Raw genomic sequence first — 20,222 nt, 5'->3', positions numbered from 1 at the left:
AGTGCCTCATATGTGCTAGACAGTTCCTCTACCACTGAGCCACATCTCCAGCCCAACATGATGATTCTTTCAACCAGGGAATCCAGAGGTGGGTTTGATCCTAGTTCTGTACCCTTGGTCCATTATGCATTGGATCATGAACTTTCTCTGTTCTGAAACAGGGTGCCCTGGGCTAAAATTTCTAAGACCAGGAAGGGTTTTCCTCAAAAACAGGCTTTAAGGAGTTAAAATGGCACTACCTGGAGCACAGACCATGCTGAAAAACAAAGACACACAAGTGCTCATCCAGAACCTCAGAAGCAGATGAGTGCACAGAACCCCAACCTTCCCTGAGGGACCTGAAAGCCAGAAAACAAATGTTCTCGAGAAGGACAGATTCCCTTCTGGAACAATCCTACACTAAGAATTCTGAAACATTTGGCAATACTATTTATAGGCCCATGATGTCCATTCAAATCACCATTTAAAACACACCTTGAGACTGAGGATATTGCTCAGCAGAAAAGCTCTTATCTAACTTGTGCAAGACCCTGGGTAAGATCCAAAGCACATAAATCAATCAGAGAGAGAGAGAGAGAGAGAGAGAGAGAGAGAGAGAGAGAGAATATCTCCAAAACCAATGCAATATCCAGGCTGATCATCCATGTTATATCTCTTGTGTTTCCTATGCACCTACCTCCCACACCCCCACATACAAATGCATAGCAATAAGCCAGGCTCATCATTCCATATCTGTTATTTTACACAATTGGATAAAAACTATACATTGCAAAACAGCTCACATTTTGACAGCAACACAGAGGACAGTTTAGGTGAGAACACAGGAGAACACACTGAGGAAAAGGGGTTCTAGGATGACACCCAGAGTGGGACACACAGAAGAGGCTGGGTTGGGACAGGGAAGAACATCTAACAACACCTTCAGAAAGCTTAAGGCAGTAGATTCACACAGGAGCAAAGAAGCTCAAAGACTGTGTGAGAAAACTCAAGCTCTCAGATGCCCAGTTTTCACCCCAGTGGAAGGGAGAAGTCAGGTAGACTAGGGTTTCCTACAAAGAAACAGCCTTCACTGAGACAAAGGTGCTATGCTCATACTCTCCCCACCCTTCCCAATACAATCAAATTTAGTTTGGGTCAGAATTTTGTTCAAAATCTCAGGATGGTACTTCAGAAAAGTGCCTAGAAATTCCTAGGGCAAAGATTTGATCACAGCAACTGACCAAGGTCAAAGTCTTGGATCTGAAGCAGCTGGGAGGAGAGGGAGCTTCTCTCTCAGCCTGGGACCTCTGTCTGGACAGGACATCAGAGATGCAAGAATCTGACAGAAGCAGTCACAGGCAGGCAGGGAGGGGAGGAGCAGGAGAGTCCAGTGAACCACACCCTAACAGCCTGTTATGAGAAGTGGAAACCCTGGGCCAGCCAGGAAGAGATTTGGGCTGCAGCATGGGGCTTTCCCAGAAACAGAGAGTGGTTCAGTCTTTAAATTTTTAGTCCTAGATTCTCATTGCCCAGGTATTTACAAAAAGGAACAACAGCAATCTCAGTTTCGACATAAATGGGCTTAGCAACTGCAATGATTGAGTTGGGTGGAGACTTAAAGCCACATTTTGACAGCACAAACTTACACAAAACTGAGAAAATGTCACCTTTTTCCCAGAGAAAAAAAACAGGAGGAAGGAAAAGTAGAGGTATGGAGAGAGAGAAAAGTAAATGATAGTAGAAAGGGAAATGTGGAGATTATCAGAAGATGGCTAAATTCCTCCTCAGGGCCTTTCCCCAAGATTCCTGTAAACAGACAAACTTGCATAAATCCTTCCGGGCACACACGGGTACTAAATTCCACACCCTGGGAGCTTGTGGCTAGAACAGGCACCAACAGATGTAAAGACAGGGGAAAGGGAGGCAGAATGGGAGGTTCTCAGGCTTCAGGTGCAGGGGTAGATTCTGTCCCAGTGTAGGCAGCAGGGTTGCCTACCTCCTCCTGAAGTCCCCAGAGCTCTGCGCTGCAGCAAAGTGAAAGCAACTCCAGTTAAATTTCCCTAGAAGTCCCGCCCCCTTCTAGGGACCAGTTATAAAGTAGCAACTATATCACTAAGGGACCTACTGATAATTCTTAAACAAATATTTGCACTTCTGCTTTTCTCCAGATCATGTAAAAGTCTCCAACGAGAGGAGAACATTTGCTTTTTTCATCTGCCTGGTGTCTACAAAGGAACTATTAGAGGGATACACAGGGAAGGGGTTTGTTTTTCAGGTAAAAGTGCTGCAACAGTAACATTAGCAATGATATAAAATACACTAAATTTTATGGTCTGAGCATAATCAATATAGATTATCGATTATAAATTGTAGGTTATAGGTTATGAAATATTAATAAGTAGGATAATAGGATTATGTGATAAGTGTTATAGAATAGATAATGTTAAGCTGCTGTAGTTATAAGTTAGAAGAAGTAATATCGTAGGATGACATAATCATCTAACTGTGAGACATAAGATTTAAGTTGTTAGAAATAAAATATAGAACAGTGTAAGTTGATAAGTATAAGCCCATAGGTTAACATAGTTACAGATAAGTATAGGTCAATGGAACAATACTTAAGTACAATGTATAGCAGTAGGCAAGTATAAGTACCCATCATGACTTCCTTTTTATGACTCCCATATGAAACTGTTATATAAGCTATCTCTAAGATGTTAAAAAAAATATTTTTCTATACTTCATATGCCGACAAATTGCTCAAACCCAGGATGTAGTTGTTTGTTTGTGCTCTGCTAACTGCTTTCTCAGCCCTTGTATTCTGCTTGCTTGACAGTACCTACATTTTCGAGTATGTGGTTTTTCCTCTTATAAACCCCATAGAACTCAAACCTGACACTGTTCCTGGCAGAGACAATTTGGTTCCTGCAGGGATTCCTGCTTCTGACCCTGCTAATAGGAACATTGTGGGTATATGTCATTTATTCCCCATCTCTAATTTGAATTCTCTGTCTCTACATTTTACCCAGAGCAATGGGGGAAAAACATACTTTTTCTTTCTTGGGAGCTATCCAATTTTTAAGAACTGCCTCTTCCAGGCCTGGTGACTCGTGGGTGTTTCATCAGGATGGTGTAGCAATTCAAGTAGCTGAGAGAATCTGTACTCATTTTCCTGGCTAAAGTACACAAGAAGGGATAAATTTCCTTATATACTCTGTATTGAAAAATGCATACTTAATCTGGGACATAAAGAAAGTCATGTCAATGTAAGAATCTGTGTTTAGTATATATCATGAATATGGATGGCTTGCTTTGATTTTGGTCTCTCTGATGTACTTGCTGTGGAATTTTTATTTCTGCCTAAGTATTCATTCTTGCATCTGTATGATGAAGATAGTGACATAGCTAACTCCCTGGGTTGTTTTTAGATTTAATGGATGTGAAAGTAAATACACATACGTATCCATGCACAAAGGTAAAAAGCACTATATAAGAACAAATTATATTTTATCAGTACTAAATTTTAGTACTAATTCTTATTAGTAATACATATGCCAAGCTAACTGTGAGAAAGGATGATCCATTTACCTGGGAAAGATCATATATATATATATATATATATATATATATATATATATATATGTGTGTGTGTGTGTGTGTGTGTGTGTGTGTGTGAGAGAGAGAGAGAGAGAGAGAGAGTGTGTGTGTGTGTAATTTTTTTCTCTCAGCTGTAATTTCACTCTATTGGCTAAAGATTCTGGAAAGCAACAGAGAAGAAGCTGGAACTGAATCAAGAAACACATTATGTTGGTGGTCATCAAAAAGATAAATATATGAAAAGCCCCTAAACCTAGCACAATAAACAAGTAAACAAGCCTTTATATTTATTGAAGTATGGGTATGTTATATTTTGTTTATTTATATTTTTGTTTAATCATATTTTTCTAAACACAATGGATAATTCCACTTTTTTCACATAAATTGTTTTTTTTTTTGAGAGAGAGAGAGAATTTTAATATTTATTTTTTTAGTTTGCGGCGGACACAACATCTTTGTTTGTATGTGGTGCTGAGGATCGAACCCGGGCCGCATGCATGCCAGGCGAGCGCGCTACCGCTTGAGCCACATCCCCAGCCCCACATAAATTGAGTCCAGTGATCAACCTTTAGATAGAGAAATGCATAATTCATTTTTAAGTCAACACATATTTACTGGGGTTTATTGTATAGTAAATACATAGCCAGTACTTATTCATCTATAATCACTCTCAAGTACTGCATAGCATCCATAATTGTATGTGCTGTACAGGTATATGATGGCAGTACAGTAGGCTTGTTTCAAACAGAATCACCCCAGAAACATGATTTACTGTGCTATGAAGTTATGATGGTTGGGACATTCATTTCATTAGGAAATGGGAATATTATTAGCTCTATGATGCTTTAATGGACAACATCGTAGATGTGGTTTGGCCACTTTTGGAGGTAAACATCATCACGCAATAACATGAGTGTAGTACAACACAGAACAAATACAGGCTACTTCATTGAGGTATCTCCTCACAAGTCTGTGCTTGTACTTTGGGTATACCCCAATACTGGTCATCATGTTCTTTTATATTAGTAAGTAAGCCAAGTGGAGCCAAGTCCATGGCTATTCAAATTCATTTCCCAGCATCCCTTAAAACTGGTGTCACCTTGCAAGTAAGTTTGGGCCCATGGAACACAAGAAACCACAAGAGACAGAAAATAGGGAGAATTAAGAAAAATGATAGAATAGGCAGCCAGATTCCCAAGGTCTATAGAAAACAAAGATTTGATGAGATATCTGCCCTCAACAGAGAAATGGGTGGTCAGGTGGGATTTACAAGTTCTTTTAATTCCCAATTCCTTGAAGATTATCTTTATTACCATGTACTAATTTGTAACTATAAACCTATTTCAACATTCAGCATTTAATTGTTTCCTATGCTCACAGGGCTCCTTATTCCTCAGTTTTGGGGCATACCACAGAGGGGGCTCCAAAGGGACCATGAAGTCATTTAACATCCCAGAGATGTAGGAGATAATTTTGCTTCCGGTAGCTTGCAGGGAATTGCCCTGTCACCTAGCATGTGGAGAATCCATTTTGTTGATTTTGAATGATGAAGATAATTTGAAGAAGATCATCTGTAGCTAGAGAATGAAGTCAATTCCATGGCATCTAGGGAAGAGAGACATTTGGGATGAAGCTATCCATAACCCTGCAGAAGAAAAGGAAGATAGAAAGAAGGAAAAATTGTTTTCCTTCTGTCTTGAGACAGCATGATATTCTTGACAATGTAAGTACTCAAAAGTTCCCACCATCTTTCTCAAGTTTGGCCTTTTAACCTCATTCTAAAGACTTGAGATGCAGAATTCCTCATTTGGGGCATCCTTTTTCTCTGATGTGATGGCCAAGGTCCATTCCACATTCCTTCTTTTGCACACATAGCATGAAGAAATGCATTATTTTATTTATGTTCTTTTTTTGTTTTTTACTAACTAATGTAGCATCTATCATGTTTCAAGTATCACAGAAATTATGAGGACTAAAAATTATTTGGATATGCTCTCTGGCATGAAGAAAATAAAAAGTTCATGAGAGAAAGAATTTGAAAAAACATTCTCCTGATCCACTTCCTAATTCTCTGAGGAATGAACATATTTCTTATTAAATGCTTCCTTTTTCATCTCCTTTTCCTAAAATATAATGTATCCCAAGGTTTGGCCTCCAGTCATAGTTTGCACTGGTCTTATCCTGTCTCCTCTAGTGATGTCACTGGGCTTTAAGATATCAACACTCCTCTCAATTCAGGCACCTTCCCAAATCCATCAATATGGGACTTTCATAATAAATGTAATGATTTCTACCATTTTATGTCATATCTTATGTTATCAAAATATTTTAAAAATATCATGATATTCAATCTTTATGGTGAGGTAAATATTATATTAGTTTTGGAAAAATGAACATTTAATGAGTGCCCACTGTATACAAAGTATGGTTGTAAGAACATCCTGCATGCTCACAGAACACTATTATCGTGGTGGATGTCAAAGTACTGACTTGTGAGGCACACACAAGGATCCAATAAAAAAAAATATATAAAGTGGTTTGACCTGAACTTCCCTGTTTTACCCTTATCATTCTGTTTAAGTTATTAATTCACTTTACTCTGAAAAGTGTCCTGGTTGGAATGATTATTATTATTATTATTTTTTTAGAGAGAGTGAGAGAGGAAGAGAGAGAGAGAGAGAATTTTTAATATTTATGTTTTAGTTCTCAGTGGACACAACATCTTTGTTGGTATGTGGTACTGAGGATCGAACCCGGGCCGCACGCACACCAGGCGAGCACGCTACCGCTTGAGCCACATCCCCAGCCCTGGAATGATTAATTTTAACTGAGTAGTTAAGGGTAAGGCTACCTGTGCCAGGAAAGTTCTACTTCTTTACAGGGAAAAGCTAAATTGGGAATTGACAAACTACTAGCCAAAAAGTCATACCATCAAAAAAACAAAAAACAAAAACAACAACAACAAAAAAACAACGAAGGATTTTGAATGTGGACTTTTAAACATCTAATTTCTCTCTCTCTCTCTCTCTCTCTCTCTCTCTCTCTATATATATATATATATATATATATATATATATATATATACACCTGGCTATGCCATGTTGTATATTTTCTAGATAAATGTTACAGTTTGAGTTCAACCTATTATGGAAGCTGACTTTATTTTTATTTTGGATGGCCCATAAATTACTATTTAAATTATCATATTCAGTTCCATGTGTCTTTGATGTCTATGAAATTATCTGATTGTGAGTCTAGAAATAGTGAGATTGATTATTTAGTGATTTAATAATAATATTTGAAGTTATAAAGATAAACATTTTTAATTGTGGTCATTGAAATTTAAGTTTGCAATAGTGTAATTTTCATCAGAAATTTCTTGTAGACTTTATTTGCTTTGAGTTTATATCTAAAGGAAATCGTGGATTTTCCTTTAGACTCAACAATATGACTCATCTCTCCTTTTGTACATCGTTATATGTTCCAGCATAATTCATATTTCACTGTTTTGAATGAATTGGAGACAGATTTGCATGTGGGCTGTGAGGGAGGCAGTAGACTCTTAATAGATGGTTTCCAGTCTTCTCCATCACATATGTATATATTTTGGGGAGAGGAGGGAGGGTACTGGGGATTGAACTCACATGCATTTGGACACTGAGCCACATCCCCAGCCCTATTTTATATTTTTTTATTTAGTGACAGGGTCTCATTGAGTTGCTTAATGCCTCATTCTTGCTGAGGCTGGCTTTGACACAATCCTCCTTCCTCAACCTCCTGAGCCACTGGGATTATAGGCGTGTGCCACTGCGCCTGGCTACATATAGATATTTTTTAACCCCAGAAAAATTCAGCAATCTCCATGAGGGACTAAAGAGTCTTTTTATATTTTATTGGTACATTTTGGTTGTACATAATGGTAGGATCCATTTTGATATAATTACACTAACATGGAATATCTTTTTCTATTTAGGACCCCTGTCTTTTGGATGTACACAGTGAGATTCACTGTGGTGTATCCATATATTTACATATGGGAGTTATGTTGGATTTATTCCACTGTCCTTCCTTTCCCTATCCATACTCCCTTTCCTTCATTCCCGTTTGTCTAATCCATTTAAATCATACCCCTCCTCCAGTTTTGGGTTAGCTTTCACATATCAAAGAAAACATTTGACCTTTGTATATTTGGGATTAACTTATTTCACTATGCACGAATGGTCTCCAGATCCAACCATTTACCAGTAAATGTCATAAAGCCATTCTTCTTTATGGCAGTCGTATATATATTACAATTTCTTTATCTGTTCATATGTTGAAGCACATCTAGATTGGTTCCATAGCTTAGTTATTGTGAATTGTGCTGCTATAAACATTAATGTGGCTGTGTCACTGTAGTATGCTGACTTAAAGTCCTTTAGATATATACTGAGGAGTGGGATAACTGGGTCAAAATGTGGTTCCATTCTTAGTTTTTTGAGGAAGCTCCATATTGCTTTCCAGAGTGATTGTATTTCATTCCCACCAATAATGTATAAGTGTACCTAAAGGGTATTTTTTAAAACTTCCCCAAACTCTGCTATGCTTATGTTCATATTAAACCAAAACAGCACAAATGTGTCTTTCCCTTGCATAGAATGAAAGAGCAAATATCAATTTGGGGACACCAGCAAAACAATAAACATTTTATTAGAAGCCTCATAGGAACTTACCTTGTTTAATTTACTGGACAACATTTAAAATGTAATATAATCTCTATTTTAGATATAAAAAACTGAAGACAAATAAAAGTCACAAAATTAATAAGCAAGATTCAGCCTAAATTTACAATCAAATCTGCCCACCTTAAAATCTCATCTTTTCTAATCACCCTTCCCCTTATCTCCTATCCTCCAGACAGCAGTAAAGTTCACTATACTTTCCAAGGTGTATCATGAATATCACCATAATTTAAACTTTATTACAATTCTGGGCAGGAAAGTTATCTGAGTTAATCAATAACATGTATTTATTGAGCACCCACTATGTGACAAGCACCATTAAAGGGACATCCCAAACTTTCAATGGTATTTTTCCATTTACTGTATGGTGATTTCCAGCACCTGCCTACATTTCTACTTATCCCCTGCATTTTCACAGGTTAAGCATCACATATTATTAAAAAAATTTCTCTACTTTGTTTTTAAACATCTTTTCATAGAAATGTGTTAGAACACCTGCATGGGAGTTAATTGGTTCCCCCTCTCTATTAATTGAGCCTGAATGAAATTGTTCAGAGACTTCCAATTATGTCTGTGTAAAGATGGCTACCCAAGAGAATAGGAGCCACCTAGTGGCCACACTCTCTCTTCAATTCTGCACAAATACAAACTGGCTTTTCAAGTCCAGATGGTGCTCAACAGGAAATAGTCTAGGAAAAAAAAAATGTAAAGAATGCCAGCGTTCTTCCAAAAAAAAAAAAAAGACACAAAAAATAAACCAAGACTCAAAGAACCTCATAAAGTAAAATTACCTCCATAAACTTGATGCCATGACAGCAGTAAAGTAAATCCATTGCATTAACATATTGTGATAACATTCTTTAATTTATTATCACATGAACTAAGATACATGATCAAATGCATCTTTAACAGCCTTAGGCTGTGTAAGTAACTTTGTTCTATTTGGGGTACTTTTATATTAATTACTTTTCACATCCACTCCCTTCATGTCACAAAACTTTACTCATGACTCTGGTGTTCCCTCTACTTGGGGAAGTTCATTATCTTCCCTTGACTCCCCATCTACCTATCACGTTTTTTCACTCCTACAATAGAGCAGTTGCCAGTAATTATGAGGATGTTCAATTCTCATCCTATGTATCCTAGATGAGGAATTCTATAACACTGAATTTTAGTGAATTGCTTTCATTAGTCATGGAATCTGGACCACAAAGCAGATTCATCCAGTGATTGATTTTGGAGATTATTAGAAAAAGCTTAAATTTATCTTAGGACAAAAACAATCACTTTACAACATTTGAAAATTTGACTCCAATAATAAACAATAGTAGATATTGTGTGCTACAGATACTGTGATGAACAAGTTCTACTATATTTGACAATACAATACAGTGTATTTTCAAATCTGTAAAGAAGATGAATTATGTTTAATATTCTTACCACGACTATTCTTTTTAAATGCAAAGTTACACAAAAAATGGTAGTCCTGAAAGCTTTTCTTTTTGACTCTAAGTTTTCAAAAATGCACTCTTAACAATGTTCAAATATCCCATATTTGAATCTAATCTCCAAGTTATTTGAGTCCCCATAAAATATTTTAACTTTCTACTACTTGTTTATCTTCAAGTAAATGACAATTTTTAATAAGAAAATGTTCATACTAGGAACATATTTAATCAGAATGTTATTCATACAACCCAAATCCTAGTGCTCCTTGCCCTGTATGGCAATCTGTTGTTCTAGTCAGACATGTGGGTACCCATGAATACTTAGGCTATCAGGGGACATCTTTTAATAATATAATACTCTGAAAAGGAATAGAGAAGATCAACCTTTTAGGTCAGGTAATTATAGGACATTCATATTATATAATGTACTAAGGATATTAATTAAATTATGTTCCTGTTTGGTATTGAAATTTTTGGTCTCTTAATCCACCCTTTATTTCACCTTGTTAGTGTTTCATTTTTGCTTTGTATTCATAGGTGTGAAGGAGCATGCCTTCAGTTGTGAAGTGGTAGGTACATTTTGCTAGTACCTAAATCTCTTTGGACTAAAACTCTAAATTCTGATTTTCATCATTAACTTTATGTTTACACAAAATTTGTTGACAATATTCATGTCTTCATGTTCTTTGTGAAAACCTAGAACAGCCTTCCAGCAAGATGGGAAATCACAGCTTGCTGAATGAGTTCATCCTCCTGGGAATCCCTCAGACAGAGGGATTGGAGACTGTGCTCTTGGTCATCTTCTCTTCCATCTACCTCTTCACCCTGCTTGGGAATTTACTCATCTTTATAGCAATCATTTCATCCTCCACTCTTCACACTCCCATGTATTTCTTCTTGGGACTTCTGTCTGTTTTTGACATGTTGTTCCCTTCTGTAACCTGTCCCAAGATGCTCTTTTATCTCTCTGGTCTGAGTCGAGCCATCTCTTACAAGGGCTGTGCTGCACAGCTCTTCTTCTATCACCTGCTGGGCTCTACAGAAGGATGCCTCTATTCTGTGATGGCTTATGATCGCTATGTTGCCATCTGTCACCCACTAAGATACATGCTCATCATGAAACCTGCAGTCTGTGTCAGCTTGGTCACGGTAGCCTTGTTGGTGGGGTGTCTCCAGGCCACCACACTGACCTCCTTTACCTTTCAGTTAACCTACTGTGGCCCCAATCAGGTGGACCACTTCTTCTGTGACATCCCTGCAGTTTTACCCTTGGCTTGTACTGACAGCTCTCTGGCCCAGAGAGTGGGCTCCATTAATGTTGGCCTCCTGGCTTTAATGCTCTTATTCAGCGTTTGTGTCTCCTACACTCACATTGGGATTGCCATTCTGAGGATTCGTTCAGCAGAGGGCAGGCAGAAGGCTTTCTCCACCTGCAGTGCCCACCTCACTGCCATCCTCTGTGCCTACGGACCTGTCATCATCATCTACCTGCAGCGCAGACCCAACCCTCTGCTTGGGGCCGTGGTGCAGATACTAAACAACATTGTCTCCCCCATGCTGAACTCGTTGATCTACTCCTTAAGGAACAAAGAAGTGAAAAGGTCCCTGAAAAGAGTGTTCCAAATTGCAGTATTTTCTGTTCAAGAATGAATTACAGAGTTTATAATGGATTTTTAAAGTTAAGTGTTTCTGAGAAACAACTTCCTATGGTCTTCTAAAAAATAAGCACATAATTAGAGCTATTTCTCTGTAAACCATGTATTTTATTGGCCTAAGAAAATTTTTTATCCTGCTGTGTTCTTTTAGTTGGTAGGATCTCATAATTAACTCTAATATTATTCTCCATGCCTCAATATTTTAAGGAGTCTGAGAGGCATAGCAGAGAAGTACAGACATATTTCTTATCCCTATAATGGGCACTCAATTTTGCCTCATTGAATATTCAAGTAGGGATAGTCTCAGAAATATTCTGTCATAGCCTTTCTTTGTGCCAATTGAACCATACTATTTTACTCTTGCTCTACTTACAATGTGATTTGTCTCCTTTTTCAATCAGCAAACATTTCATTATCTCTATTTTGCAAAGAAAAATATTACGTAACATTGACAGAATCTGACCTGTGTCCTAGACACTGTGGTAAAATTTTCCTATCACCTTATTTAATTTTCACATCACCAACATAAAGCAGACTATATTTTCTTGAAAAGACTTGGAGATTCAAGATAAACATACCAAATATAGGACATTAATCAGAAAATCAGACCTCACACTCGTACCCAGTTGACACCCAAGCCTCTGTATTAATTTGTCTACTATATGGCTGTCCAGAATGACCTGTTTACCAGTTTAAACTCCTCATTACCTGTTGAAAGTGCTCACATTAAAAATAAGTTACTCAGTGACTTACTGGTAAAGTAAGCACTGACATAGGTCACCTTTATATACTGGATAAGGTCTTTACTTCTTTTATTCTGTCCAACCCATTGCCCACACTTATATAGAGCGCAGTAAGTATCTTGCCTTCTATGACACGTGCAATTATGGGAAATCCAGGCCTCAGCCCAAGCCCTCGCTGGTGTCATGGTTTGCTTCTGTACCACGCTTCCAATATTTTGCATTACTTTTTCAGTGAAAAGCCATGGGAAGGCCTTCCCAGCCAGTGTGAGGCCTAAGTATTTGTTCAGGTGAAGTGCTCATTTGTTCTCCCACAAAGTTACAATTTCTAACCTGGTCTCAAATAAGGCTGAATTTGAAAATTAAATCTCAATTTTATCAGAATTCAAGGATAAAGAGAGGAAACTATTTTTTGAGGATTACACTGATATTCCAGCTCTTCATTATTCATGGCATTTTAGACATTTTTATTTTTTATATTCCATTTACTCTCTAAGTTACCATCCTAATTTAAACCATTAAACCAAAAAAAAAATTAAATAAATTGAAAATCTCCAATAAAACCTACAGTTTCTCTTGTCAAAAGTATGAATGAGGCAAAGAGGATAAAATACAGTGCACTCAAGCATTAGCATTATTTATTTATAAACAAATAATGTGAAAAGCAGTAAGAGGATTCCAGGGCCCCTCCTGATCTGATTGGCAAAAATCCCTGATCACAATGGAAAAGCTTTTCCCCACACTTTGGGGATGTCTGTCCTAGGGGAAGTGCTGGATCCAAACTATTCCAGTATGAGTTTGCTGTTCTAATGGTGAATATTGGTGGAAGAATCCACCTGCCTTGACACCTGGCAAAGTCTGGATAGTGTTGATGGACAGGTTCAGACCACAAGAATGTTTGCTTCTTTAACAGATTTCTTTTCTAGACAATGAATATGTCCATAAGAATGTTTCGGTTTTTTTTTTTTTCAGTGTTGTATCCAAAGTACATAGTTCAATGATGATCTAATAAGCTTCCAATGTAGGTTTATTGAAAAAAAATGATGATAGAAAAGAATACTTATTTTCAATGAAATAGGAATATCAGTTAAATTATTAGGATACAGGATACCAGCATTAGCCAATCCTATCATCTATCCACCTTTACATAAGATTGAGGAAAAATGAAAGTCAAAGTGAAGGGCCACTCTTTTCGTCCCTCCTAAATCAATGCTGCATTGACATTCATTGAGAAAAGCAATTTGTTTAGAACACCTTAAATTTTTCCTATATTTAAAAGTGTTAGGTAGTAGCTAGCAATGAGCAGTGAAATGAATGGCAAGGTCACAAGCATTCTTTAAATTATTTTAGTCTTCTTTAAACTACATTCAAAGTAGATGAGAGAGAAAGGGGTGGCAGTTAATTTGTAGAAAAGAAACAGAATCTAAGGAGCTAATTGGAAAATACATCAAAAAGGGATTAATGGGACTAATTCTTGACAGAGTCCACTAAGGTTGGTGGAAAGCTAGGAATTATAGCTATAGATCTCTCCACTTGTCTGGAAGGAAGTGTGCAGGTACACTGAGGCAACTTCTAACTTCAGTGCCTGCTTTAACATGGGATTGACTTGTAGATGAAGCCCTCCCATCCCCAATATGATGGCCACCATGACAGTTCTGGAGAGGATCAATAAAGGTTGAAAATTCCACCACCCAACATGAAGGAGAAATTAAACACCTGATGGTGAAGATTGCTGAAGGAGAACCCCAGTTCTGGTAAACACCAGACAGTAATACATTTGGAGACAGCATTGTCTCCCTTGCCCTTCTCTGCTGTGAGAAGGCCCACTCTCTCTCTTTCTTGAGAATGCTTTCTGATTAATCCTCTGCTTAATCTTCCTGCTTTTTTTTTTTTTTTAATTTTGTCTCACTTTCACTTATAATGAAGTTCTCTTACATGGCTTTTGGTGTCTGACCTTAAATGTTCTTCCATAGGAACACAAAATTCAGATTTGGAGTTTCAGCTCCCTACTTTCCTGTGACCCCCCCAAAAAACTAACACAAGATTGTAGTTAAAACAATCAGGCAAGGGAGATCATTAGAGTAAGAAGCAGGGAACCAAGAGAAAGGGAGGAGAGAAAGAGGAAGAATTGGGAGATGAAGTTGACCAAATTATGTCATGTATAGGCATGTATGAATATATCACAATATATTAGAATTCTATACATAACTATAATGCACCAATTTTAAAAATAAATAGAAGAAAGACCAATAGAGTAGAGGACTAGGAGTAGAAGGGGAAGAGGGAGCATAGGGGGTTGTAATAAAGTAAAATGTGTTATATACATTTATGAATATGTCAAAATGAATCCCACTATTATGTGTAACTATAATGCACTAATAAATACTAAAAATAAAAAAAACACTCAGACACATATGCACATACCACTACTTAACATTCTCCCCAACACTAATACCAATGACAAAAACAAATTACTTTATAGAAAAATAAACAAAGGCCAACATATTTATAGCAGACAGAAGCTTTAAAAGTATTGAATACTTACAATCATTTTTATGTCCATATAAATTGCCCATGTACAAATGGATGATGGAGACAATGTCTACCTAAATATTAAAACATATAATCTTATTTGTGGTGATTTTCATAACTTGCTGTGTTACTTTGATTATCTGGCAATGAGTTTGTGACTTTTTCTTTTGAAAGTTATTTTTAAAAAATATTTATTTTTTAGTTATAGGTGGACACAAAGCCTTTATTTTATGTTATTTTATTTTATTTTTTATTATTAGTTGTTCAAAACATTAGCTCTTGACATATAATATTTCATACATTTGATTCAAGTGGATTATGAACTCCCATTTTTACCCAGTATACAGATTGCAGAATCACATTGGTTACACATCCACATTTTTACATACTGCCATACTAGTGTCTATTGTATTCTGCTGCCTTTCAAAAAAAAAAAAAAAAAAAAAAAACAAGAGAGAGAAATGAATTACTGTAAATGGGGTATAGAGAGAAGATGGGAAGGAAGTTAAGGAGAGGGGGGATAGTAGAGGATAAGAAAGACACAAAGTCTTTATTTTACTTTCTGTGGTGCTGAGGATCAAACCCAGTGCATCACTCATGCTAGGCGAGCACTCTTCCTCTGGAGCCACAACCCCAGCCAGAAAGCTATTTTTAAAAGACAAGAATGGATACTTTGGGCTGGGATTAAATGAGGCTGATTAACTGAGCTAAAAAGTTGAAGTGGAAAAAAATTCCAGAGTATTTACTCAGTGGAAAGAAACAGAGAGGGACTGATAACCTTCATGGTGTAGTAGTTGTTTTGTTGTTTCTACATTTTATTGAAACTCCTTTGCAATAAAATCTTCTATATCCACAGAGTGGGGTTCTGTTGTTCTCATTGTCACTTGTTGCTATCCTCTGTTGGTTCTTACCCTCTAGGTGTTCCCAGATGGGATTGTGGGGCCCAGACAGGTAATGAGATTTGAAGCCTGGTTCACAGTGTACTTTCAGACATAGAAACTTAGAAACACAGAAACACAAGTTTGAAGGTTTGTTCTGATTAGTCTAAAGCAAAGCCTCAATCCACATATGATGCCAATAGTATTTCTCTTTCCCATTCACAACCTTTTCTCCTATTTTCCTGACCAAGTATCCCAAAATTCTGTAGTCCATTGATCTTATTTGTGTCATGGTATATTCTTGCTCCTCCAAATCACTCTCCCCACTGTAACTAAAATTAACCCCTTATATTCTCCTGGAATAATCTAAAACACAATGCTGCTTTAAAAGTACTAAATTTTGCTAAAACTTTCTGCAGAGATCATGACTTTAAAGTGGCCAAGGGGGCCCTGAGAAATCTTTCCTTTTCTGTCTCTCAAATTTAATCTCACTCAGGGATCTTTTACTCTCTCTCTCTCTCTCTCTTTTTTTTTTTTTTTTGGTTTCTTGATCCCAGACTTTATTTAATTAATAAACTCCATGGGATTTATCATATCCATCTACTACTGAAATGACTAGTTCAGTGCACAATGTGGAACACAGAATACGTTAATCTGAGAAGAGAACAAACAGTTCTATTGATTTTTGTATTGTTATTTCACTTGCATGATAACAAGTTTTCCATGTAAGCATATATAAACAAACAAATTTGCATGATAAAGCTTTTGCAGTCATGGGGGAAGGGCTCCAGATTAATTTGTTCAGAATCCCCCACTCATGAGCATTACTATAGCTCAGTTGATAGAGTGGCTTCCTTGCAGATCTTTTACTCTCTTTCCTCTTCCAGCACAGTCTTTGTGCAGGCTACTGCACTCCTTAGACTGTTCTCCCCCGCCCTTCAGGCTGATGCCCTTTACATATCTCAGCTAGGACAGTTTTCTCTTAGAAAACCTAGCCATGTAGACACTGTGGGCATGTACAGCTGCTGACAGGAGGCCAATGAGCTGGGATACAAGTCCCTCCTGTTACAACTTCTCTTTCCACTGACTTTTCTTCCTAGCACAGACCACACTAAGTAGTGAGTGTTCATATATATGATTTGATTAGTACCTTCCTCCTCCTACTGCACCACATTCTCTTTTGTGGGAGACATCATGGTTAATTCCACTTCTCCAGAACATTGAAGTTTGGCACACATGGGCTGCTGATGATCTATTTTTTTAAGTGAATAAATGACATCCCTGGGTCCTCTAATGAATTCACATGACTTTTTCTCTTGCTCTCAACCACTTTACTTCAGGCACCTTCATTTTTTAGCAGGGGGCGGTACTAGGGATTGAACTCAGGGGCACTCAAACATTTAGCCACATCCCCCGACCTACTTTGTATTTTATTTAGAGACAGGGTCTCACTGAGTTAATGAGCACCTCGCCATTGCTGTGGTTGGGCAATCCTTCTGTTTTAGCCTCCCGAGCAGCTGGGATTACAGGCGTGCACCACCATGTCTAGCTTCAGGCATCTTCTTGACCACCATTACAATTAGTTATAACTTAATCTTCCCTCCATTTTGTCTTCCTGCCATTCTTCAGGGAGCTCACGTGCCTGCCACATTCCTACACCCTTCCTGGAAACCTTTAAGGAGAAAACAAATAAAATGTTTTAGGATTCTCACACAGAGAATCAGGTCAACAAAACTTTCTGCAGGAAGCAGCCTTTATTTGCGCTGGCGCTGGCCCAGCAGAATCATATCCAAAGGCTGAGCCCCAAGTGCAGTAGGACACTGCCTTGTAGACCCTGTTGGTGCCCCTTTCACACGTTAGCCTACTTGTCTCCCTTAAATGGTAACAATAATTCTGATTGTGTATCCTGTACTATAGAGTTGCAAAAGAGTTATGACAGAGTCGCACATGCACACATCAACACTGACTGTGCCTTTGTTCAGGGAGAGCACTTTTTTTTCTGGGAGGGCTCTTACTACAAAACAAACCCAGGGTCTTAGCAATACTGTCAATTCATATGCCTTCATCCATGCGTTTGCCAACAATTCTACTCCTTTCTCTAGTGGATTCCTCCTATCCCCAGTGGGATGGCCACAAACATGGAATTAGGGACTATGACTTCTACTCACCTGCTAGGTTATAAGTCACAAAGAATTAAAAGAGGAAGCACCAGCAAATGTAAGATAAAAGGATTAACAGTTTATCCATATTCTCCATCAAAAGATTGTTTGGGAGTTGATCTGAAAAGGTGGCTTAAACTGAGTCCAAGTGAGGACACTTCTTTGTTGGCTGAAGAGGATACACCAGATCTATAGCATGGGACTTGCCTATGTTGTCCATGGCATTCCAGGGGGCAATTGATACAAGGGGAGAGAGGAAGAATGACTTGCTTCCCACATTAGTGCTCTGTGGTTTCCTCTATCCCACATTGAGTTCAAGTGCACCATTCTATCTTATTCTCAAGATTTGAAAACTTTTTTATTTCCCTGAATCTCACAACCCTCTCCAAATAAATGATTCTTAAATTTTTTCTTAGTTTTATTTCAGAGTTTATGTATAATCTAGTCATTGTTTCTTATTGATTTTTTAATTCTGTCTGAATGTTCAAGGCCAGCCACTTTTTCTTTCAGCTCTGAGGTTCTGTATTCAGTATGGTATACTCTGTTAGCAAGACTTTCAACTCATCGTTTTATTTATGTTTTTCTATGTCTAAGATTTCTGTTTTCTTCTTTTTTTATTTTTTTATTAACTCATTGAATTTCTCCTTTGCACTTTCATCCTTATTCATTCAGTTTTTGTTTGTTTGTTTGCTTTTTGTGTGTTCTTTTTAATTCTTTATCTGGTATTTAATCTACTTCTAGATTGTGGAGTCAGTTGCTGGTACACTATGAAATTTAGAAGACATCATTATGTTAACTTGTTTTTTAATTTTTATTTTATCCTTGTTTTTTGTGTTTTATGCATCTGTTGGGAAAGATTTTTTCCTGATCTTATGTGTGAGCCTTTTTAGGGTACAGTCCTTTCTTGCCAAAGTGTTTTAGAGTGATCAAGATTGACAGTTCTCATAGGTGTGGTGTTCATAGACTTTGTGTTAATTCATTATTTTTTTCTGTAGCAGTCAATGTCCATGAGTGAGAACTGAGTGTCCCTTGGCAATTTGGTGGGGGTTCTCTTTTCTTTTCTTTAAATATAAGGTCCTGGTCTGAAGTGCTTGAAGAAGTGCTTGCCACGCATAAATGAGGTGGAAGCAACACCAACTCTGGATGATGATGATGATGATGATAGAAATAATAATAATAACAATATCAACTGGTTATCTACATAGTTTACTATTTCATCTTATTTTATTATTATATGTACACATGGTTTAACTGATGACAACAGGTAATGTAAAACATGAAGCCTATTCTGTAAACTTACATTTATGACAATTCTATTGCTGGTGCTCAACTTGGATCTTAAGCAACCATGGGAAAGAAAAACTTGAATACTTTAGAACCCTCCTTACAAATACAGGTATGAATTTTGCCTTTAAATTAATGTGTTTACAACTGCTGACATCTTATTTCATTCATAAATTATCTTAGAAATAAAAGAAATGAGGTCTTTCCCTAAGAAAAAGAGGTTTCTGCACATATTATAGTAAGTAGAGGTAACAAAAAGGCAGAGGAAAATATTTTGAAAACAAATTTTACTGTGTATTTCAATTGGGCCAAAAGACTAAACCATTTCAAAGACATTTAACCTTTCTGAAGTCATTCATTCCACTGGTTACCTACTTTTGTCCAGGCATAATTAATACATTAATGCTAATTCTACAAAGGCATTGAAATCATTAATTCTACAAAGACAAGTTAGACAGGGTCTTTGACCATGGAGCTCACCCATCAAAGGAATAATTAGATACACATGAATTCATTCATAACAAAATTTGGTAATAACAATAGCAGACACTTATATACTGATTCTATGCCAGACATAAGTTGGAACACTTTTATCTATTAACTCTTGCAATTTTCCTAGCCTAGTAGATGGTAGGTGTTTATATTATCCTTATTTTATATATGAGTATACTGAGATATGGAGAGGCTACCTAACTTCTTAAATATTACATAGTAGGAAAATGCAAAATCAGGATCTCAGATGAGAGAGTTCCACTTCAAGGAATTTTCCTTAATCATTTCACTATAAAATCCATAACTGTGACATTAGTACAGATGCCGTAACAGCACAGAGCAGCAAGTCATTGCACTGGCAAGGTTTTGCAGAAAAAGTCATGTATGAGAATCACGCCTTTAATAACAAGCAAAATTTTTAATTAAACAGAAGAAATGAAAGGATGCACAAATGCAGGCAAAGATGTGAGAAGGAGTACTTATACAAAACACCTGCATCTGGTCATCAATAACTGGAAGACAGGAGGTATTGGTGGAAGGAGCCCTAAACAGAAAAGTTGAATTTCACAAGTAAATGACACTATGTAAAGCTAAGAAAGATTAACCACAAAGTGTTAAAACAGAGAAACAGCAGGTGAAATTAGTTAACAGTGATAATGTCAGACTAGGCCTGAACACTTGCATTTGTTGAAAATATTGAGCTTGCACTGCCTTCACATTTTATATCTACTGAGCTT

At 37.1% G+C, this 20,222-nt stretch overlaps 2 protein-coding genes across 3 annotated transcripts in view; one reads left to right on the top strand and one right to left on the bottom strand.

Annotated features, from left to right (window-relative positions):
• Positions 1-2,013, bottom strand: part of LOC113192533 (von Willebrand factor A domain-containing protein 5A) — a 28,961-nt gene extending 26,948 nt beyond the window's left edge. For both annotated transcript variants that reach the window (XM_026402696.2, XM_026402697.2), the window contains exon 1: positions 1,976-2,013. The gene's annotated coding sequence lies outside the window, so the exon portion shown is untranslated. The remainder of the gene's footprint in view (positions 1-1,975) is intronic.
• An 8,449-nt stretch (positions 2,014-10,462) lies between these two features.
• Positions 10,463-11,395, top strand: LOC113192532 (olfactory receptor 10N1). Its single transcript, XM_077797763.1, has one exon. The coding sequence runs from the start codon at positions 10,463-10,465 to the stop codon at positions 11,393-11,395; it is 933 nt and encodes a 310-aa protein (XP_077653889.1).
• The last annotated feature ends 8,827 nt before the right edge of the window (positions 11,396-20,222 follow it).

Source organism: Urocitellus parryii, chromosome 4 (genome assembly GCF_045843805.1).
Source record: "Urocitellus parryii isolate mUroPar1 chromosome 4, mUroPar1.hap1, whole genome shotgun sequence".
Taxonomy (NCBI): Eukaryota; Metazoa; Chordata; class Mammalia; order Rodentia; family Sciuridae; genus Urocitellus; species Urocitellus parryii.
This window is presented reverse-complemented; position numbering and strand designations above follow the sequence as displayed.

Bases quoted from the DNA above. Each gene is read 5' to 3' on its own strand.
- LOC113192532 (XM_077797763.1), top strand. From the start codon at position 10,463: ATGGGAAATCACAGCTTGCTGAATGAGTTCATCCTCCTGGGAATCCCT.